Genomic DNA, 18,568 nt, shown 5'->3' on the forward strand with positions numbered 1-18,568 from the left:
ACACTGTTTCCTTGGACCAGGGGCTCCCCAGCCTGAGAATGAATGGATGCTCCACGAGGGCAGGGAGGGCTCGTTGCTTTTCTTTGGAAGTTGGTCAGTGTTTAATGTTTACTGCACTGACTCCAGAGCTAGGAGCAATGGGGGAAGGGGGAAGGTGGGGGTACTGGGCATGATCCGGGGCTGCAAAGCTCCCAGGCCGGGTCTCCGGAGGATTCTGAGGCAGCTGCAAGTTGGATTCCAGGCCTGCAATACCTCCCAGCCTGACACTGTGTGGGACTTTTTTGCCCAAGGGCCGGTAACTAGGAAGGAGCCAAGGGCAGGATTTGAAACCAGGTCCTGCCCTAGACCCAGGAACAAGGCAGCAGGCCTGAGCTCCAGCCTTTATTGTTACACCTGTTGTCACCGAAATAAATAATTCTGCATACATTCTTCAGTCAAATTCGGGGAGTAGGCACAAGCAGGCGGTAATACTGCTCCTGGAGGGGTGGGCATATATTCACCCCAGCCCACAACCCGGTCTGACCATTCCTCCCGAGGTCCAGACACCACTCCCCAGGCAGGGACAGACACCAGGCATTCTTGCTTCTGCTTACTCAGAGGGCCTAAAGCTCCAAAAAGCTGGCTGAGGCCAGGGGGTAAAGGCAGGGAAAATGAGGCACAGCCCCCACCTTGTGGTTCCTGCCCCCAAACAGCAGCCCTCCAGGACTCAGGAAGCCCCTGGACTCAGCTCGCTCTGGGTAGGCAATGCTCCTGGGACAGAGCTGAGGCGGCAGGCCCCTCCCCCAAGAAGTCAGAGAGACAGGGAGGGGCACCGATGGAATGTGCTCCCAGAGGGGGCGCAGCAGATGTGTGTGTTCAGCCAAGTCTACTCTGCTCATCAACCCCCAATCCCCTCGGCCCTGCAGCCCCTTCCCATCTAGAAGCACCAAGCCTGGGACCTAGGACGCCTAATTACTATCTGAGGGAGACTTAGTCTCCCTCCCTCCCTCCCTCCCTAGGACAGACCCAGGCCCCGGGCAAAGGGGGAAGCCTGGTACTGAGTCCAGGGGGGGAGGGAGTGCTGGGGGGGAGCCTCAGGGCTCTCAGTGGTGGGGGAGGGCAGGGGGCCCCAAGGGGGGGGGCTTCATTCGGAGGGCATCTGGGGGAAAGGCGACGTTGGTACAAAACAGACCCAGCAGGAGCTGCCGCTGGCACTCCTCCCATTTGGCCACCGCGTCAGCCAGCGACAAATTGTTTCGCATCCAGCGGGGCAAGGCGCCTCTGTAAAAGGTCGTGGGCACTGAGGGCAGAGACTGTGTCCGACGCAGCTCCAGGGGGTCAGTGAACCTGGAAGGCAAGGTCAAGGAAGTGTCATGGGGGCAGAGGAAAAGAAAGAGGCTGCCCCCCTGACCCTGGGGGGAGGAGGCTGGAGCTGCGCCTTGGGTCTCTCTGAGCCAGCCAGAGGCAGAGATCCAGCAGAGACCCCAGCTCACAGGTACCTGGTACAAAGATGGCTGCCCAGCTTCCTCTTGGCTCTCATCACCAGGTACTGGCAGATGCTTCCTGTCTGCTCTTTCAACCACCGAATGTCCTCTGGGACGTCGGGGAGCCACTCCAGCAGGCTGCACATGGGGTAGGGGGATGGTGAGAAGGCAGGCCAAGGTGGGCCCCCTCCAGCGGCCGCCTGGCCTCCACAGTCCCCCTCTGGACCCCCTTCCCTTGCACACTTGGGGCTTCCCTGCCCCTGCCCCACTGGATGTGTCCAAGTCCCCAGAGCCTCTCCTGGACGCCCCCCTCCAGCTGGCTCCCTGGCTCCCTCTCCCCTCCTGTAGCCACAAGGGTCCTTAGCCCTCAGCCTCTTCTGACATTCTCTTCCTCAGTCATGAGCCCAACTACTTCTGTGGCTCCCACCTTCCCCTGTTCTGCCCAGATGACTCCGCACCCCCGACCCTGAACTCCAGGCGACATAGAGGCCTTACTGAACCCCATCCCCCTCACCCCACCCCCCAGGGGCCCATTCCTGCTGAAGCCACCCAGGTTCCCAACCAAGGAATCATCCTGGAATCTCTCCCCTCGCTATACCACCCTGCTCCCCAATAGGATGCTATTTCCAACCAATTCTGGGTCTGTAATTTGTCTCCATAATATATCCACTCTTATCCCACCCTCAGACTCTCTCCTGGACTATGACAAAAAGCTTTCTACAAGGGCAGCTAGGTGATGCAGTGGATAGAGCACCAGCCCTGGAGTCAGGAGGCCCTGAGTTCAAATCCAGCCTCAGACACTTGACACACTCACTAGCTGTGTGACCCTGGGCAAGTCACTTAACCCCATTACCTAGCAAAAAAAAAAAGCTTCTTACAGGGGTCAGTGGCCTCCTGTCCCCAGGGTACCATCCATAACACAGAGGCCAAACTAATAGTCCTCCAATAGAACCCTGACCCCTTCACTCCCCTCCCTCAACACCATCCTCCAGTCTTCTCTCCCTTCATTCACATGTGTGCACACATTCACAGGCATACACACACACACACACACACACACACACATTGGTCTCTTCCCACCTCCCCAGTCTGGATTACAAATCTCCCTTCCCTGCTCCCCAGTGCCATCCCTTCCAAACCTTCACAGCCACCTCCTCCAGGAAGCTGAGCTTCCCAGATCACCAACCCTCCCCCCGGAATGTGTGCCATTTTGCCGTGAGCTGGGGTGCTGTAGGCCTGTTTTCTCCCTGGGCAAGGTGGGACTGGTGGAGTGTCAAGGCCTGGGCTCCCTCCTGTCCCCGTCTGTCCTTACCATCCTTACCAGCCACACCACGGACTGAGCCACAGCTGGCTGGGTTCACTCACCGAATGGTGAAGGACACTGCGCTCTCCAGGGGCAGGGTGTAGGGTACCATCATGGCAGTGGCTAGTCGGACAGGGAGCGTATTGGAGAGGGTGCTCATGAAGTCCTTGGGTTCCACACAGGCTTCCAGCAGGGCTGCAAGAGGGAAGGGCGCGCGTGTCCACACCCGCTCTCTAAGCCGGGCAAAGGAAGGTAGGCTCATCCATGGCGACTCAGCCCGGGGCCTGAGGCAGCTTCCTGACCAATGGCTGCTCTCCTCCTGTTCCTCCCCCCCACCTCAGACACACAGAGAGAAGGTCAGGGCCACCAGCCGCAAAGCAACCACCTCCACATTCACAAACTCTGAAATCCCATCACCTGGTCACAATCTGTCCCTCTGCCTTACAACCCCGAGCCCTGTCATCTACCCATACTGTGACCTCCAGCCCATCTCCCCTGCACCAGCCACTCTCCCCTCCTTTCCCCATCTTGACCCCCTGGTTGTATGGCTGATCTTGGCCAGCCAAGCCTCAGCCAGAGATCTCCCCCATGAGTCACCTTCTCTCTCTCTCTCTCTCTCTCTCTCTCTCTCTCTCTCTCTCTCACACACACACACACACACACACACACACACACACACACACCTGCTGCTGAACAGAGCTGGAGAAAATCACTGATTGAGTACATTCCAGATAGAGGGGACACGGCCTCCACCAGACCCGTACTGCTGCCAGGCAACCCTGCTACACTGTCTCCTCAGCTCACTCTCCCACCTGTCCCAGAGACTCTTCCACCTTCTCAGCTGACATCTCTGCATCCTATTGTGGCCAAAAACCTGTGGCCGTTCACCGAGAGCTTGTGGTGAGCACTGGTCCTGGAGTCAGGAAGAGTGGAGCTCAAACGCACTTACTAGCTGTGAGTCCCTGGGCAAATCAATTAACCTCTGTCTGCCTCAGTTTCTTCAACTGTAAAATGGGGGCAATAATAGCACCTACTCTGCAGGGCTATCTCGGGGATCAAATGAAATTGTATTTGTGAAGCACTTAGTACAACGCACACAGAGCAGTATGAAGTCCGCCTGTGATTGTGATGGAACACCATTTGTGCTGTAAGAACTGATGGGCGGGCGGACCTCAGAAAGACCTGGGAAGACCTGTATGGTCTGAGGCTGAGGGGAGCGAGTAGATCGAGGAGAACATTGTACACAATAGCTGCCACGCTGTAACAATGATCAACTGGGAACGACTTCGCTGTTCTCAAGACAATTCCAAAGTACTCGTGATGAAAAATGCCATCCATCTCCACAGAAAGAACTGATGGCGTCTGAGTGCAGACTGAAGCGTACGTTTTTTCTTTTTACTTTCGGGGGGGGGTTGGGCTGCATTTTCTTTTTCAACATAGATAATATGGCAATGTTTTGCATGCCTGCACATATGTCATCTATATCAAATTGCTTGCCTTCTCAAGGAGGGAGGGAATTTGAAACTCAAAAAAATTTTTATATGGATGTTAAAAATTGTTTTTACATGTAATTGGAAAAAAATGAAATATCAACATTTTTTAAATAAAATAAATGCTTGTTCCTTCCCCCCCCCCCTCCTCTCCTCACTTCCCATCATCAGATGCCTTCTGCCCCTCTGTCCTTCACTGCAGTCTCACACGATGAGGTGGCTTCCTGCTCAAGTGGTGCCCTCCCACCCCAGCTCCTCCAGCAGACCGCCCCCTCTGCCACCCTGAGCCCTGGATGCTGTCTGCTGTCTACAAACAAGAGGCTCCCACATCCTCAAAGAGCCCTCCCTCAAGCCATTCATCCCCTGGCTCTCCTCCCTTCTGTGGCCAACCTTGAAGCCGCCCCCGCGCAATGCCTGCGCTTCCTCTCTTAATTCCACAGTCTGGCTTTTGACCTCACCATTCCACTGAAGTCACCCACGACCTCTTCATGGCCAAACCCATCCTCATTAGTGGCCTTTTCTCCATCCTTCTCCTCAACCTCTCTGCAGTCTTGAATGCTGCTGGTTGCTCTCTCCTCCTGGGTCCTCTCTTCTCTCTAGGTTTTCAAGCCCCCCACACTCTCCCAGTTGTCCTCCTCCCTCTCTGGTGCTCCTCTATCTCCTTCACTGGCTCTTCCTCCACGTCATGCCCTCTAACCATGGGTGTCCCTCAGGAGTCTGTCCTGGGCCCTCTGCTCTCTCTCTACTGATTCACCTGGTGATCTCAGCTCCCATGGATTCAACGGCCATCTCTATGCCAAGGAATCTCATATCTATGTATCTAGCCCTCACTTCTCTCCTTACATCTCTAGCTATATATTTGACATCTCTAACAGGATGAACCACAGACATCTTGAACTTACCATGACCAAAACTGAGCTCATGATCTCTCCTCCTCTTCCAAGCTCCCCTATCAATGACTATCAGGGCCCTGATGTCCTCCCAGTCACCAGGCTCATAGCCTAGGAGCCCTCCTATACTCTTCACTCCCTCTTCTGAGGCTGGGGCTGAGGGTCTGTTCATTTCATCTTGTGCATTTTCTTCCTCATTAGACTATAAGCTCTTTGAGAACAGGGTCTGCTTTTCCCCCCAGTCCTTAGTTAGCACAGTGCCTGCTTAATTAATGTTTGCTGATTGACCCGCGCCTCAGGTCTAACACAGTCTGGGTTCCTCTCATCTGCCCGGCCCCACACCATTGGCTGGCCTCTGGTTCTAGCCATTCCTCGTCAGAATTGTACCCATGCCCCCCTACCCCTAGAGGAATCTGCTATCTGCCACCAGCTCTCATTGCTTCAAAGCTCTTCCTGACATCCAGCCTCAGTCTGTGTGCTCCTCAATCCCTGTTCTGCAGAATAACCTTTTCCTTGTATAGAGTTCTCATGTCACAGAGTCACAGGCTGGAAGACGGCCCCAAACCCCACACCAAAGGGATCTCCACTATGTCTTCCCTAACCTACGGTGATCCAGCCTGAAGGACCCAAGCAGCTCTCCCTGGGAGGAGGTTTTTTCAGCCTAACTGGCCTTCAGTGGCCTCTCTTCAGTGGCAGTTAGCGGCCAGAGAGCTGACCCTGGAGTCAGCAGAGACCTGTGCTCAAATCCCTCCTGGACCCTTGTCTGGAGGTGAATCACCTCTCGGGAGACTGGCCTCTGCCCTGAAAAGCCTTCACCCACGGCCTCCCTCTCCTAAACCCGGGGCCCAGGATCCTGGCCCCTCCCCTAGATCCTCAAGCAGGGGTACCTTCATTGAGCCTTGCTGGGAGGTGCTCCAGGATATGGTCTTCAGTAGGGTCTCTATTCCCCTGGGGCAGCTTGCCCTGCCTGGCCTGGGCTCGGACCACTGCCATCTCAGCCACCACTGGCTGCTCCTTTTCCCCATCATCTTCCTCCTTCTCCTCCTCTGGGGTTGGGGCCTTCCCAGAAGGGGGCAGTGCCAGCAGTGGGTTGGGACGGTTCAGGAGACCTGGGCAGTTAAGACAAGATCAGCTTGGGGTGGGGTGGAGGGTGGTGCAGAGGGGTGCACCTCTCCATTTTCCCAGCAGGGGGCAGCAGAGGCCTCAGTCTAATGCAACATGGGGACCAGTTCCCCCCACACCGCCCACTGCCTTCCACCACCCCCTTCTTTCCCTTCCAAAGATGAAAAAAGCATTTTTTTAGAGCTGGGGGCCCCCTGCTGCCACTTGGGCTCAGGCCTCCCCTCTCAGGGGTCTGGGGCCCCCACTCACCATTCCGCCGCAGAAAGCGAAGGCCATCCCTATATCCCTGTTTGCACATCTCCCTCAGCACCTGAGACAGGGGGATGAACAGGTTGGGGAGGGATAGAGGGGAGTTCTGGAATCTGGCTGTGCCCTTTTGGTGAGCCCTCCCCCCAAACTCCATCACTGTGGGCTTTGATGTGAGAAAAACCAAGGGAAGACAGGTTCCCCCCCTGCCTGGAAGGTATCTCTCAGGCCCCCAAGGCTGGCCTCAGAACGGAGGGGAAGGCTCCCGACTCCAGGAGAGGCCCTGCTTCCCCAGGTCAGGGCATCCAAGCTGGACCAACAGACCATGGCACCCCAGGCCTGGAGGCCTCTGGGAAAGGGCCATCCCATCCACCCTCAGGCAGGCCAGCCAACTCTGGGATTTCAGGGGGAGCTCCCAAGCCCCTTCTGCGTCCCTGCTTGGATCTCCTTATAAAAACCCCTGCCTGTGCTGGACACCGCTGGGCGCCGGGCACCGGGCAAGTGTGATGGCCCGTTCTTGGCCTTCCTTGGTGCCACTGCTCCCCCTCTCCCCTGGATCCTTTCCTTTTGGGCCCCTGTAAACCTCCCTGCTGGTTCCTTTGCCATGGCTGACCCCTCTTAGCCTCCCTTGCTGGCCCTGAATATCAGAGTAGGGCATGGGGCTCCCCAGGGCTCTGTGCCCCTCTCTCTCCCTCAGTGAGCTCAGCATCCACGGGCATCAGGCTCATCTCTGCTCCATAAGCACATGCAGCCAAAGCCCCACAGCCTGACCTGCTGGACAGTTTCCCCCTCTCACACTCCACCTGTCCAAAACGTCTCTCCCCCAGACTCCAAGATCAGCCTCCCCATCCCATGAGCACGGAAGGAACTCCCCAGGCTGGCCACTCTCGCCCTCCATCCTGGCAGCTGCTAAGTCCACTGAGCCTCTCCTTCGTGTCTCCATCTCTGCACCCCCGGAGCTGCCTCCGCATTCCATCTGGAAGGCAAAGCCGGCCAGCACAGCAGCCACAGCCTCAAGCCCGCCTCTCCAGGCTCCTGGCCGACTGCTCTGCCTCAAGAACAGCGCAGCCCATCCCAGCCAGACGCTGACCCGAAGCTCCTTGGACTCAGCCTGCCCTCTCTGCCTGAGCCCGCTGTGGACTTTGCTCCTGGGCCAATAACAATGCCTCCCTCCTCCTCTTGGCCTCCCTGACTCTAAGCTCCCTCTAGGATCAGCTCTGATACAATCTCCTAATGAAGGCTAGATGGTGCCACTGGGCTGGGCATCTGGAAGACGCCACTTCCTAGCTGTGTGACCCTGGGAAAGTCACTTCCCTTCTCTTTGCCTGTTTCCTCATCTGCAATATGGGAATAATAACAACACGTCCTGCCTTAGCATGGCTGTGAGATCAGAACTCGAAAGCACTCAGGCCCAGGCCTGGCCTGCAGCAGGTGTGCCATCAATGTGTGTGGCCCTTACCAGGGGCTCTGGGGGGAAGAGAGCCTTGGAGAGCCGGTAGAGGTTTCGAAGGTTGAACTGGATGCTGGTGTTGGTGACCCGGAGCTCGTGGATGTTGGTAGAGCTGTCCTGGGGGCAGATGTCGCTCTCCCCTGAGAATGGGGACACAGTGATCGTGTTCTTCAGTTCATAGAGGGGCAGGTTGTCCGAAATGCCACCATCCACGTAACGCTGTGGGCCACCAGCAGAAGGGCCGTTAATTAGTCTTCCAACTGCCCCCCTCCCACAGCCCAGGCCTGCCCATCCGCCAGTACCCACAGCCCAAAGGCCTGCCCATCCCCCAGCACCCACAGCCCAAAGGCCTTCCCATCCCCCAGCACCCCCAGCCCAAAGGCCTGCCCATCCTCCAGCGCCCATGTCCCCCTTAAAGGCCAGGAGAGGCTGGCTCAGGGGGTGGGGGTGGCGTGGCAAGGCTACTTTGGCACCTACTTCATGGAACCACTCCGTCTCTTTCTGGCCTCTCCAGGGCTATTATTAACCACTTCTGCCTGATGCCAGCTCCATGCTGTGGCCTTTTACCCACTGGGCCAGATCAGACCCTCTGCCCCCCCTCCCCTGGCTTGGGCACGCCATCCGCAGCTGCTGCTGAGGACAGACGGGCCTGGCCCCAGAACTTCCCCAAAGGAGGCCTCACAATTGTGTAACTCGTGGAAGGCAGTAGCTCCCAGGAGCCTTCTTCCCCAGCCCAGGGAGGTCCGTGGTATTCAATGCGTGCTCCTACCCCCTACCCTTGCCCTGCCAAGTAGAGAGGAAGCCAGGACGGGGTGGCACTCACCACACCCTGCAGGGTCGGTGGGATGAGCCCACAGTACACTGGGATAAAGGTACTGCAGACGTTGGCCTACAAGACAGAGACAGGAATGAGGGCCTGAAACAGGCCAAGCCCACCCACAGTGTGCCCTGTGTGTGTGTGTGTGTGTGCCCCATGCATGTGCATGGGCATACACGTGGGCAAACCCCCCCACCTAGAGGAGACATACGTGCCCCCCCAACCCTGGTGCTGTCTCATGTGTGTACACACACACACACACACACACACACACACATATATTCATACTCACACATGTGCTCACACATATACTCACACATACACACACACACTCATATACTTACTCACACACACATGCTCACACATACTCACATTCACACACATATACACATTCACACACACACACCTGGACAAGCTCCTCCCTAGAACTGAAATGGGATAGGAGCACGTTCTCGCCATCCGACACCCGGGTCAGGGAGATGCCTAAGCGCCCATTGGCATGCTCATGGGCATCAGCTGGCAGAGTCTTCAGGAGGCACCCACGAATAATCTTCACCAGGTTGAAGGAGGGGTGTAGGGGCCCCAGGAAGCGCTTTCTTGCCTCCTTGGACACCTCGATGATGTTGGCACCAGCCTCACCTGGGGTGAGATGAAGAGGTCAGAGGGCGATACCTAAGGCCTTGATCCTGGGGTCCACAAATGCACCCTCACCTCACATTCTGCCAATCTCTGGGCCTCAGCTCCCTAACCTCCAAAATGAGGGGAACGCTACCCGTGATTCTCTTTGGGTACTTTCATGCATGACGGGCTGGCTAAAGGGTCTCAGCTGCAGGAGGTCTGACTCCTTTCCTGGTGAGAGAGAGGCCTGAGAAGAGCACCCCCCCACACACACACCCCAGCCTAAGGCAGGAGGATGAGAGATTGTGTGCCTGCTCCTGCCTGAGCTGACCCCTCCCAAGCACATATGCAGGAGGCCCCAGGGGCAGAGGCTGGTCCTGGTCTGTTCTAGGGCTTTCACAGGATCTGGTTCAAGAAGCCCTAGCCCTGGCATTGCGGGAGCAGAGGGAGGGGGATATCAGGCCAATGCAGATACCTGGAATGGGGGTGAGGCATCTGCCAGCAGAAACTCTGGGGAGGGGGGCAAGAAGCCCCAACTAACTTCTGCTCAGCCACACAGGACCCAAGGGCCAGGGTTCTCCCCTGGAGCTGGGGCCAGGAGGCCCCATCCACCCATCACATGCCTGGAACAGAGCCAGGCTGTGGGCATTACATGCCATCTAGGGCCTGCTACTCACTACTCAAGTTGGTGACCTTGGGCACTTTCCCTGAAGATGAGACTGGAAAAATGAAACTCACTCTCAATCACTCCCCCCCCATTTCTGTATCCGTCTCTCTCTCCCTCTCTCTCCCTCTTTCTTTCTCCTCTCCTCCTCCCTCCCCCTCCTCCCTTCTCTCTCCATGCCCCCCTTCACCAAAGCTGGTTAAGGACAGAGCTCTGAACTGCTTTCAGAGGCTCTGCAAGCAGTGACCTTGTTTGTCCTGGCTCACACATGGGCAGTGTTTCCTATGCCATCTGAGCAGGAGATGGCCCCTAGGGCCAGGGTGATCTGAGCTCTCATCTGGATGGCTCTACCCCTAACTTCGTCCTTGGGGCTTGGCAGCTGTTTGACACGGAAGCCACGAGGGCCAGAGAAGGTGGCCACTGGCACTGGCAAAGGGACTTTCCACCTCTGGGATTTCTCAATCAATGAAATCTCAGGGATGGTCCCTCTCCCATCTGAGAGTGAGATCTGATTAGCAGCCAGCCATCTGGTCCTTTCCCAGCCCATTCTGGCCTCACTTCACCCATCTCTAAAAGGGGAGGGTTCCACAAGATCCCTCCAAAGCCACTTCAGGCTTTCCGTCTCAGCCGGAATCATGGCTGGGGTTCTCCTGGGCAGGACCTAAAGGGATCCAGGGGAAGGAGCAGGAGAGGGCTCCAGTCTGCATCCTCTTTCCCAGGTGGGCGGGGGGGGGGGCGGCATCAAAGATGAGCCTCAAGAGTATCTTCCCTGGGGCCCTGGTACAAACCAGCCAGGACCTGGCCTTCTGCTTTCAGAACCATCACCCCTCCCTAGTACTGGAGAAATTGGGGGTGGCATCACTTTACACAAGCACCCCCCCACACACACACACACAACAAGCAACAGAGAGGAGGAATTGGGGAAGGACAACTGGCCTGAGGGTGAGAGCATGTCTCCTCCCACCTAAGAGGGCTAGGAAACAGAGTCTCAGGTCACTGTGGATACAGCACTGGCCCTGGAGTCAGAAGGACCTGAGTTCAAATCCAGCCTCAGACACATGCTAGCTGTGTAACCCTGGACAAGTCATCTAACCTGCCCCCCCCCAAAAAAAAACCCCACCATGCATGCTGTGTAAAGTGAGTGCCCTCTCACCCTGAATGGGCAGGGCTGAGCCTAAGCTCTATTCAACCTGTTGGCCTTGGCCTCCCAACCTGACGGGGGGGGGGGTTCCTACTATACCCCAAGTCCTATTTCTGAATGCCAGTATCAGCCCCATTTTGCAAATGAAAAAACTGAGGCTGACAAGAGAAGGCCTTGCCCAAGCTCATAAAGGGAGGCTTCAGGATAGAGCCCCTGGAAAGGCTGAAATTGGGCTGAACAACCACATGAGCCCCCTCACCCAGGGCTTCCCTCCTCTCCGTCTGCCAACCTCCCCCCCACCGAGCTGAGGGCGCCCTCTGTGGGACAGGAAAGTCAGACGTAGGGAAGGCTCCCCATCTCCAAGACTCCGGAACTGAGCTGGGCAGAGGCAAAGGTCACCTCTTGAGAACAGAGGTGGCCGGAGCAGCTGGGGCCTATGGGGAAGGCAGCCCCACCCTTCAGTCAAGCAGGTCCTGGACCCCTCTACATCTGGGAGAAGGGGAAGCAGCAGTTTGGCTGGACCTGATGAGTCCTGGGGGGGAGGGGCGGCGCCCAGGATAGGCCTCAGGCCCCCTGTCCTGACAAGAGCCGTGGCAGAGGTACCCCGTGCATCCTAGGATCCCTTGGCCCCTAGCCCTCAGGGACTAGGACAGAGGACAGAGGCTGTCAGACTTCCTAAAGGCCTCCTAAAGCCAGAGGGGCCCATGGAGCCCCGGGAATAAGGAGGTAGTCAGCCTGAGCCCCCTACAAATTCCAACATCACCCTAGCCAGCTGCAGGGGTTACAAGGCGGCAAATGGGGACAGAAATGGGGGGGAGGGTGCCTGCTGTTTCTGCCTTTCCATCTGGCATCAGCCTGAGAATCCAAGAGTGAGTCATCCCGGCCCTGACTCAGTTTCCCTGACTGTGAGAGGAAGTACCATCACATTAGGCCTCCTGTGCCTGTGACCCAGGGCCAAGCTCCCACTGGTTGTGCCCGAAAGGAAGGACTTCGTGGGCAGTTCCGAGGCCCAGTGCAGAAGCTGAGCTCATCAGCACCAGTGAGATTGACTCTTCTCCAAAGGAGGGAGGTCTGTGTGCTGGGACAGAGGTGGTCCAAGCCATGCCAACAAAGGCAGAGCCTTGAATGAATGGGGCCCAGCCAGGCCAGCCAGAAGGGGCAGACCCTGCCTGGGGTCAAGAACTTCCTGCTTGGGTTTCATAGGGGAAACTGAGGCAAGGACCCAAACTCAAGAACTTCTGGAAGTCTTTCTGTCCCACAGGCTGGAGCCCATGAGCAAGACCAGGGGTGTTTACCAGAGGCTGTAGCACCATCTTCCTCTGCCTCGGAAGGCATCCTAGGACAGCCCCCAAATAGCCCAGAATGAGGCACTGAGATGGGGGTGGGGTGGGGAGCTGGTAGGGGCTTCCGAAGTGGGGCTCAGTGGCCCCTTTGCGCTGGAGGGTGGAACCCGAGCCCCAAGAAGGTTGATGGGGGAGAGAGGGAGATGTGACGGAGTGGCCCAGGGAGGACCCAGAGGCTGGGCGGGTCCCGGGCACCCCTCTGACCCCACCCCCACCCCCCAGCCACCCATGGAGGGCTCCGATGTTCTTGGGGCCGAGGTCAGTCTCGGCAGTTTGACTGTTTCTAGTAGACATGACTCTTCTCCCCCCACCCGGCGCTTCTCTCCTGCCCCCACCCCCAACAGGCCGGTCCCAAGCAGGCTCCGCCCGCACCTGCCGAGGAAAACAAGCCTGGGCCCCGCCCCTCCGCGCGCCGGGCAATTCGCAGAGCCGGGCTCTGGGACAGGGCGTCCCGTCAGGGCTGAAGCTCGCGTCTGGGCCCGGAGGGGCGCCCGGACGTCCGACATCCCGGGCTCGGGCGTCCCCTGGGACACCGTCTGGGAGCCGGGGCGGCCTCCCCCTCCACCATCGCGTTGTCACAGCCTGGCTACACTCACCCAGACAGGCGTCGGTGACCAACGCGGTGGCGGTAAGCGCGCCCGCGGACGCGCCGTAGATGCGGCGGGCATTGGCCACCAGGAAGGGTGCGTGCTCGCGAAGGCAGCTGGCCACGCCGATGTGGTAGACGCCCAGGAAGCCGCAGCCGGCGAACGAGATGTTCCACGCCGTCTCCTTGGGGAACATCGCGCGGCCGGCCGGCCGGCCGCGGGTCTCCGGGGGCTCAGCGGCCGGGGACCCAAGGGGGTACAGGGGCGCGGGGCTGGGGTACAGGTGCCGGGGTGGCTGCTGAAGGCCGGCTTGCGACGCTGGCCAGCTCAGTGGGCTCGCTCTGCTCTGCTCTGCTCCCGGGGAGGCGGATACAGCAGTGCCTGCTGCGCGGAGGAGGCGGTGTTATGAGAGTGGGCCGAGAGGCGGGCCTGGGCTGAGTGTCCCTCCCCCCAGGTTCCGCCTCTCCCTAACGGCTCAGAGCCCAGGCCTGGGGGCGGAGTCCCAAGCGCCGGGGGACCCAATGGCCAGCCTGCTGTGGCCCCACCGCCCCTTCAGGAGGAGCGCTTCTGGGAAGCGGCCGCTGCCCTCCAAGTGTCCCTGGGGGAGCCCCTCAGCCCGCCGGCCCCGGGGACACACGCACACACACACACACACACACACACACACACACACACACGTGTGCACGGACTTTCATAGAGACAGACGCTCAAGGATGGGCTTGTTTCAGGACACATGGAACAGCCCTGGATCCTGCCTCTCATGACAAGACACCCAGAGGCCTCCAGACACTGCTGCCCCCCACTTCCCACCGGGAATAGGCCAGCAGACACCCAGAGGCCTCCCCCACCTCCTGATCACCCGGCACACGCTGGCTCCCCACACCTGAACCTAGGCTGGCTCTAGGCCTGAGGCCAGCTTTGTTGCCTGGGTCACCAGGTTCTGTTTGGGCCCTGAGTGAGGCCAAGGCAGTGACTTCTGGCCAATCAGAGGTCTTCCGACTCCCCAGCCCCACCCCCAATTACCCCTTGCACCTCTGCCGCACCCCCGCTGACATCACCCTCCTTAACACTGTGTCGGCACTTCGGTCTGAGGTCACAGGCTCTTGGACCCAAGGCCCACTAACCCTAGTAGTCTAGGCGCTGAGCCTGCTCCAGCTGATGGAGGAGAGAGAGGGCTCTTCGAGCTGCCCATCTACCTGACTCCCGAGTCTTCCTGCTTGTCCCTCTACCTCTCTACCCATTCACATTGGCACCCAACTTTGATTCCCTCCCCATGACCCAGGCAGGGCAACTGTCCTGCTGAGCAGGAAGGATGCCGTCATCCAGCCTCCAAGGGACCCAGGGGCCTCCCCAAGACAGATGGGAGGACAGCCCAAGAGCCCTCTTCTACCCTGGGAGGAGTGTGCTTGTCAGGCAGGATAGGGCCTGCTGGCTCTATGTAGTCAAACTGAAGGGATAGGGAAGACCAGGATAGCGGAGATGAGGCAAAAGCCACTGCCTTGAAGCTGTGTTGCTGTCCCAGGTCACTGCTACTTCCAGGCAGCCAGCCAGTTCAGAAGTACAGCCCCTGCCCCCAAACCCACTGGTGCCAGCAAGAGCCTCACAGCCCTCCCCATGACCAGCTGATCAGAGGTCTTGAGTCTGTGGCCAAGAAGCTGGACATGGCCAGGGCATGGGAGAATAAGCTGTGTCCCCAGAAGGCCCAGCCAGGGACTGGGGCGCCAGCTCCTCTCCCCTACTTAAACAGGGCCAGAGGGCAAGGGCCCCCGCCAGGACCTGGGCTGACCCAGAGGACATGAGGATTTGGGGCCTCTGGCCTCATTTCCACCCTACCCATGCATTTTCAGTCCCCCATCATTCACCCCACCCTCTATATCCAGGAATAAACGGTACAGTCTGCTCCTTGCTCCACTTCTTGGAATGCCCAATCCCCCAGTGGGCCACTGCCTAGAACTGCTTCCCAGGGCCCTGGAGATGCTGAGGTAGCTTTCCCTAAGCACAGGCCTGGCCCATAGGACTATAGACAAACTTGACTTAAGCCACTTCTCTAGCTGCCTCCATTTCCTCAACCATAAAAGGAATGTAAGTGTACCACTTCCCCCAGAATGTCTGAGGTCGAAGATCAAATGGATATTTGGAAGGCACAGTGCTGGGTACATAGTAGGTGCTTCATAAATGCTTATACCTTCAGCCCTCCCTGATCCACCAGAAGCCTCTCCAGCCACCTGCCTCAGCCTCCCTAATAACTGTGCCCAAGAAGGTACTTTTCCAACAAGAGTTAAGGTCGGAGGGGCCAGGAACAGAAAAGCAGAAGCGGCCTAAGCTTCCCCAAAACCCTGTGCAGGTGGGAACAGTTAGCCAGCGGGTGAAGCAAAGCCACGGTCAGGAGCCCTCCCAAGCCCACACCATTAGGTAGCTGAGTGAAGCCCTCTCAGCACACCCTGATGGAGAGCTGAAGTTTGGGAGGACACAGTCACCAAAACCTAGGCCGGCCTTGGCAGGGACCATGTTCTCACTTGAGTCTTCCCTCTACTAGACGAAGTCTAGCTAAAAATGGAAAAATTCATTAGTGAAGATGGGCACAAGTCAGCAGGAGCCAATGCAGATTGTCTGCACCTGCCAGGAAGGACTTGAAAAGCCGGGACCCCAAGCAACGTCCTCCTCCCTCAGCCAGTGAGCCAACGCAAAAGGTCTTGGGCTGTGGTCTAAGGTGGAGGAAGGCCCCAGGTCCCCAAACAGTGGCCAGCCCTCTATCCCACTGGACCCTAGAGGTACACATGCACACTCCTCCTACCCCACAGACTTCAGGCCGCTCCTCCCATCTGCCCTGGCAATGGAACAGCCCAGGCACAGCCCCAAGCCCTGTCCCTGCCTCAGGTCTTGCCCAATGCTGTTGTTTTTACATTCCTGGGCTCACATGGGGCTGTCCCTTCCACAAGCTCCGGGTCAGAGACAAGGCAGTCTGAGTGGAAGTGAGGGAGGGCAAGAGGGGTGAATGGTAACCCTGGTACATGGCCACATCTGCAAGGCAGGAAGGCCCCTCTCTGGGGATCACTCAAGAAATCTGGTGCAGGAAGGACCTCTGGTGCCTGTGACGGGCATGTTTCGGGGCATCGTCACCAGATGCAAATCCTGGCTTCTCAGCACAGTTCAGAGCTCTAGAAGACACCAAGGGGCCACTTCTCCCTCACTGACCTTGGCCCACCAGATCCACAACAATGACACCAAGCCTTCTTAAATAAAAGGTTTATTTGCTCTAGGATCAGGGTGGGCACTCAATCAAAGAGACCAAAGCCCATGTCATCATCAGACTCCTCAGACTCCTCTTTCTTCTCTTCCTTCTTCTCCTCTGCTATAGAGACAAAAGGAGTCAGTAATGAGGGGGCCTGACCATCTCCCCTTCCCACAGCCTGCCTCCCCATGCCAGCCCCTCTGCCCACTCACCAGCAGCAGGGGCTGCGCCACCAGCAGCGGGGGCAGCAGAGCCAGCACTGGCAGCAACAGCGACAGCCCCAGCAGCAGGCATGGAGGCCAGCTTACTGCTCCCTGCAGAAGGGGGAAAGGGCAGTATGAGCAAGGTGTGCGGGAAAGGGGGAGCTGCTCTACCGTTCCACGGAAGGCCGGCCAGAGACACCCTGCTGTTCTCCACACAAGGTACCTCCTTTACCCTAAGTCCTAGCGCATGAACCAATGATCTAACAGGCACCCAGCTTTAAACCCCCGATTCCCTGGTTTGGTTTTCAATTGTTTGCATTTGGGGGATGGTTAGATCTTAAACGTCACTGAAGGCTGGTCCCTGTACAGATGGCCCACACTCCATGGTGTGTCACCAGGAAAACCCATCAGCAAACAGCAGCAAAAGGTGGCTACTGGGGGTCTGAAATCTGCCCAGACATGTAGCAGCTGCACGATCCCCAAGGACCAGAGGGACCATCCGAAGAGAGCTGCCAGGTCCCCAAATAGTCTGCTACCACACAGTGCCTGGGAACTCAAACTATGCCTGACAGGAACGCCTCCAGAGCATAACTTAGGCCTGGAAGCTGAACCAATGTGCCCCCGTCTTTCTTTCAGAAAACTACAGCATCTGAAATCACCTCATCCAATCAACTCATTCCCCCCCCCCATCTACTTAACTATCAAAATCTAACTCTGTGTTTAGAGACCCCAGGCTGGCTGTGAGCCCACGGCACAGATGCCCCACAGCTCCCAAAGAGGATTTCTGCTATACTTTGGTCCACCAGCGAAACCTGGCTGGTACTGTTGCGACCAGCAGGAATTAGGATGGACAAGCCAGGATGGGACAAACAAAGCAGACGTGGCCAGAAACTGTGCTAAGTGCTCCCAACATCTGTATTCCAGAACCAGCTGTCTCAATGCCCAGCAGATCAATCGCTTTCTGCTCTGAGCTTATATTTTACTTACAAGAAGAATGGGACCCTCCACACTCCGGTTTTGTGGCCCTCACCACTGTCTACACACTTCACTTTTGGTCTCCCCCGGCACAAATGTCCCCCCCTCCTTCTGCCAAGGTCTCACCCTGGGCGATCACATCTTCTATGTTCTTGCCGCTCAGCTCGCTGATGACCTAAGAGAGGAGAGCAGCGGTGAGAAGCCGCCCACTAACGGGGTCTGGGCAGAGCCGAAGGCACCGCACCCGTGCTTTCTACCCCAAGGTAACCCCTCACCTTCTTCAGCCGCTCCTCGTCCGTCTCGATGCCAACACTGTCCAAGATCTTTTTCAGGTCCTTGGAGTTGGGGGAATCGTTGCCGCCGAGGACGGCCAGGAGGTAGGCTGCCACGTAGCGCATCCTGGGGGAGAGGCGGCGAGACCCCGTAAGCCAAGGTCAGGGGGCCGCGGGGGGCGAACCCCGGGAGGGGGAGGAGCACTGGCTCCGCCCTCCCCCGAGCGCCCCGACCCTCCCCCTTCTCTCGCACCCCTTCAGCGACTCCGCAAGGAAGTCCCCCGCCGTGGCCGAAGGAAGTGCCCGGGCGCGCTGGGACGCCCGGGCTCTGAACTGAAAGAGAGAGGATCCAAAAGGCCCCTAAGAGCCGACGGACTGCGGCCCTGCGCCAGGTCCTCTAGTCGGACACTCTCCCTTCTGGCCTCGGGAGCCTTCCCTGAGGAAGGCCGGCCGGCTCTGGAGCCCGATCCCGCCGCGCCTTACACCGGGCCCGACGCCAAACCCTCCACGGGCAGCACGAGGCAGACCGCACCGCGCGCTACTCCTTCTCCAGGCCTAGACCCAGCCGCCCTCGCCTCTCCCAGCCCCGGCCCCCAGCCCCGGTACCCACTCGGCGGTCTGGGCTTTACTCGGGTCCTGTCCGGTGGTCGCGGCCTAGCGCTGCAGAAACGACGAGAGCGGCCGCGGGGACAGCCAGCCCAACCTCGGCGCAGTCAAGTCTGGGAAAGGAAGAGGCGGCTGCAGGGGCGGGG

General features: G+C 58.2%; 2 protein-coding genes across 4 annotated transcripts; both read right to left on the reverse strand.

Annotated features, from left to right (window-relative positions):
- Nucleotides 1-366: 366 nt before the first annotated feature.
- PNPLA2 (patatin like domain 2, triacylglycerol lipase) lies at nucleotides 367-13,533 on the reverse strand. 2 transcript variants are annotated; one of them, XM_020979318.2, is made up of 9 exons: nucleotides 13,144-13,532; nucleotides 9,188-9,420; nucleotides 8,788-8,853; nucleotides 7,974-8,183; nucleotides 6,518-6,578; nucleotides 6,034-6,255; nucleotides 2,829-2,961; nucleotides 1,479-1,601; nucleotides 367-1,326 (listed from the first exon to the last, which is right to left on the reverse strand). In XM_020979318.2, exons 1-9 carry the CDS (start codon nucleotides 13,328-13,330, stop codon nucleotides 1,083-1,085), a joined length of 1,479 nt encoding a protein of 492 aa, XP_020834977.1. In that variant the 5' UTR covers nucleotides 13,331-13,532; the 3' UTR covers nucleotides 367-1,082. The 2 variants fall into 2 exon arrangements, with proteins under 2 accessions (XP_020834977.1, XP_078004439.1); XM_078148313.1 differs by lacking the exon at nucleotides 8,788-8,853 and having other exon boundaries at nucleotides 13,144-13,533.
- A 2,832-nt stretch (nucleotides 13,534-16,365) lies between these two features.
- RPLP2 (ribosomal protein lateral stalk subunit P2) lies at nucleotides 16,366-18,520 on the reverse strand. Of its 2 annotated transcripts, none has more exons than XM_020979351.2 (5): nucleotides 18,427-18,520; nucleotides 17,820-17,943; nucleotides 17,671-17,719; nucleotides 16,579-16,680; nucleotides 16,366-16,483 (listed from the first exon to the last, which is right to left on the reverse strand). In XM_020979351.2, exons 2-5 carry the CDS (start codon nucleotides 17,940-17,942, stop codon nucleotides 16,410-16,412), a joined length of 348 nt encoding a protein of 115 aa, XP_020835010.1. In that variant the 5' UTR covers nucleotide 17,943; nucleotides 18,427-18,520; the 3' UTR covers nucleotides 16,366-16,409. The 2 variants fall into 2 exon arrangements, with proteins under 2 accessions (XP_020835010.1, XP_020835008.1); XM_020979349.2 differs by having other exon boundaries at nucleotides 16,366-16,486.
- Nucleotides 18,521-18,568: the final 48 nt, after the last annotated feature.

Source organism: Phascolarctos cinereus, unplaced genomic scaffold (genome assembly GCF_003287225.1).
Source record: "Phascolarctos cinereus isolate Bilbo 61053 unplaced genomic scaffold, phaCin_HiC Scaffold_9;HRSCAF=440, whole genome shotgun sequence".
Lineage (NCBI taxonomy): Eukaryota > Metazoa > Chordata > Mammalia > Diprotodontia > Phascolarctidae > Phascolarctos > Phascolarctos cinereus.

Coding starts and splice junctions, on each gene's coding strand:
- PNPLA2 (XM_020979318.2), bottom strand. CDS start 13,330: ATGTTCCCCAAGGAGACGGCGTGGAACATCTCGTTCGCCGGCTGCGGC. Junction 8,184..8,787: donor CACCGACCCTGCAGGGTGTG/GTGAGTGCCACC, acceptor GGTGGCCCACAG/CGTTACGTGGATGGTGGCAT. Junction 1,602..2,828: donor GCAGTGTCCTTCACCATTCG/GTGAGTGAACCC, acceptor CCCCATGTGCAG/CCTGCTGGAGTGGCTCCCCG.
- RPLP2 (XM_020979349.2), bottom strand. CDS start 17,942: ATGCGCTACGTGGCAGCCTACCTCCTGGCCGTCCTCGGCGGCAACGAT. Junction 17,720..17,819: donor ACGAGGAGCGGCTGAAGAAG/GTGAGGGGTTAC, acceptor CTCCTCTCTTAG/GTCATCAGCGAGCTGAGCGG. Junction 16,681..17,670: donor AGAAGATGTGATCGCCCAGG/GTGAGACCTTGG, acceptor CCCCTTCTGCAG/GGAGCAGTAAGCTGGCCTCC.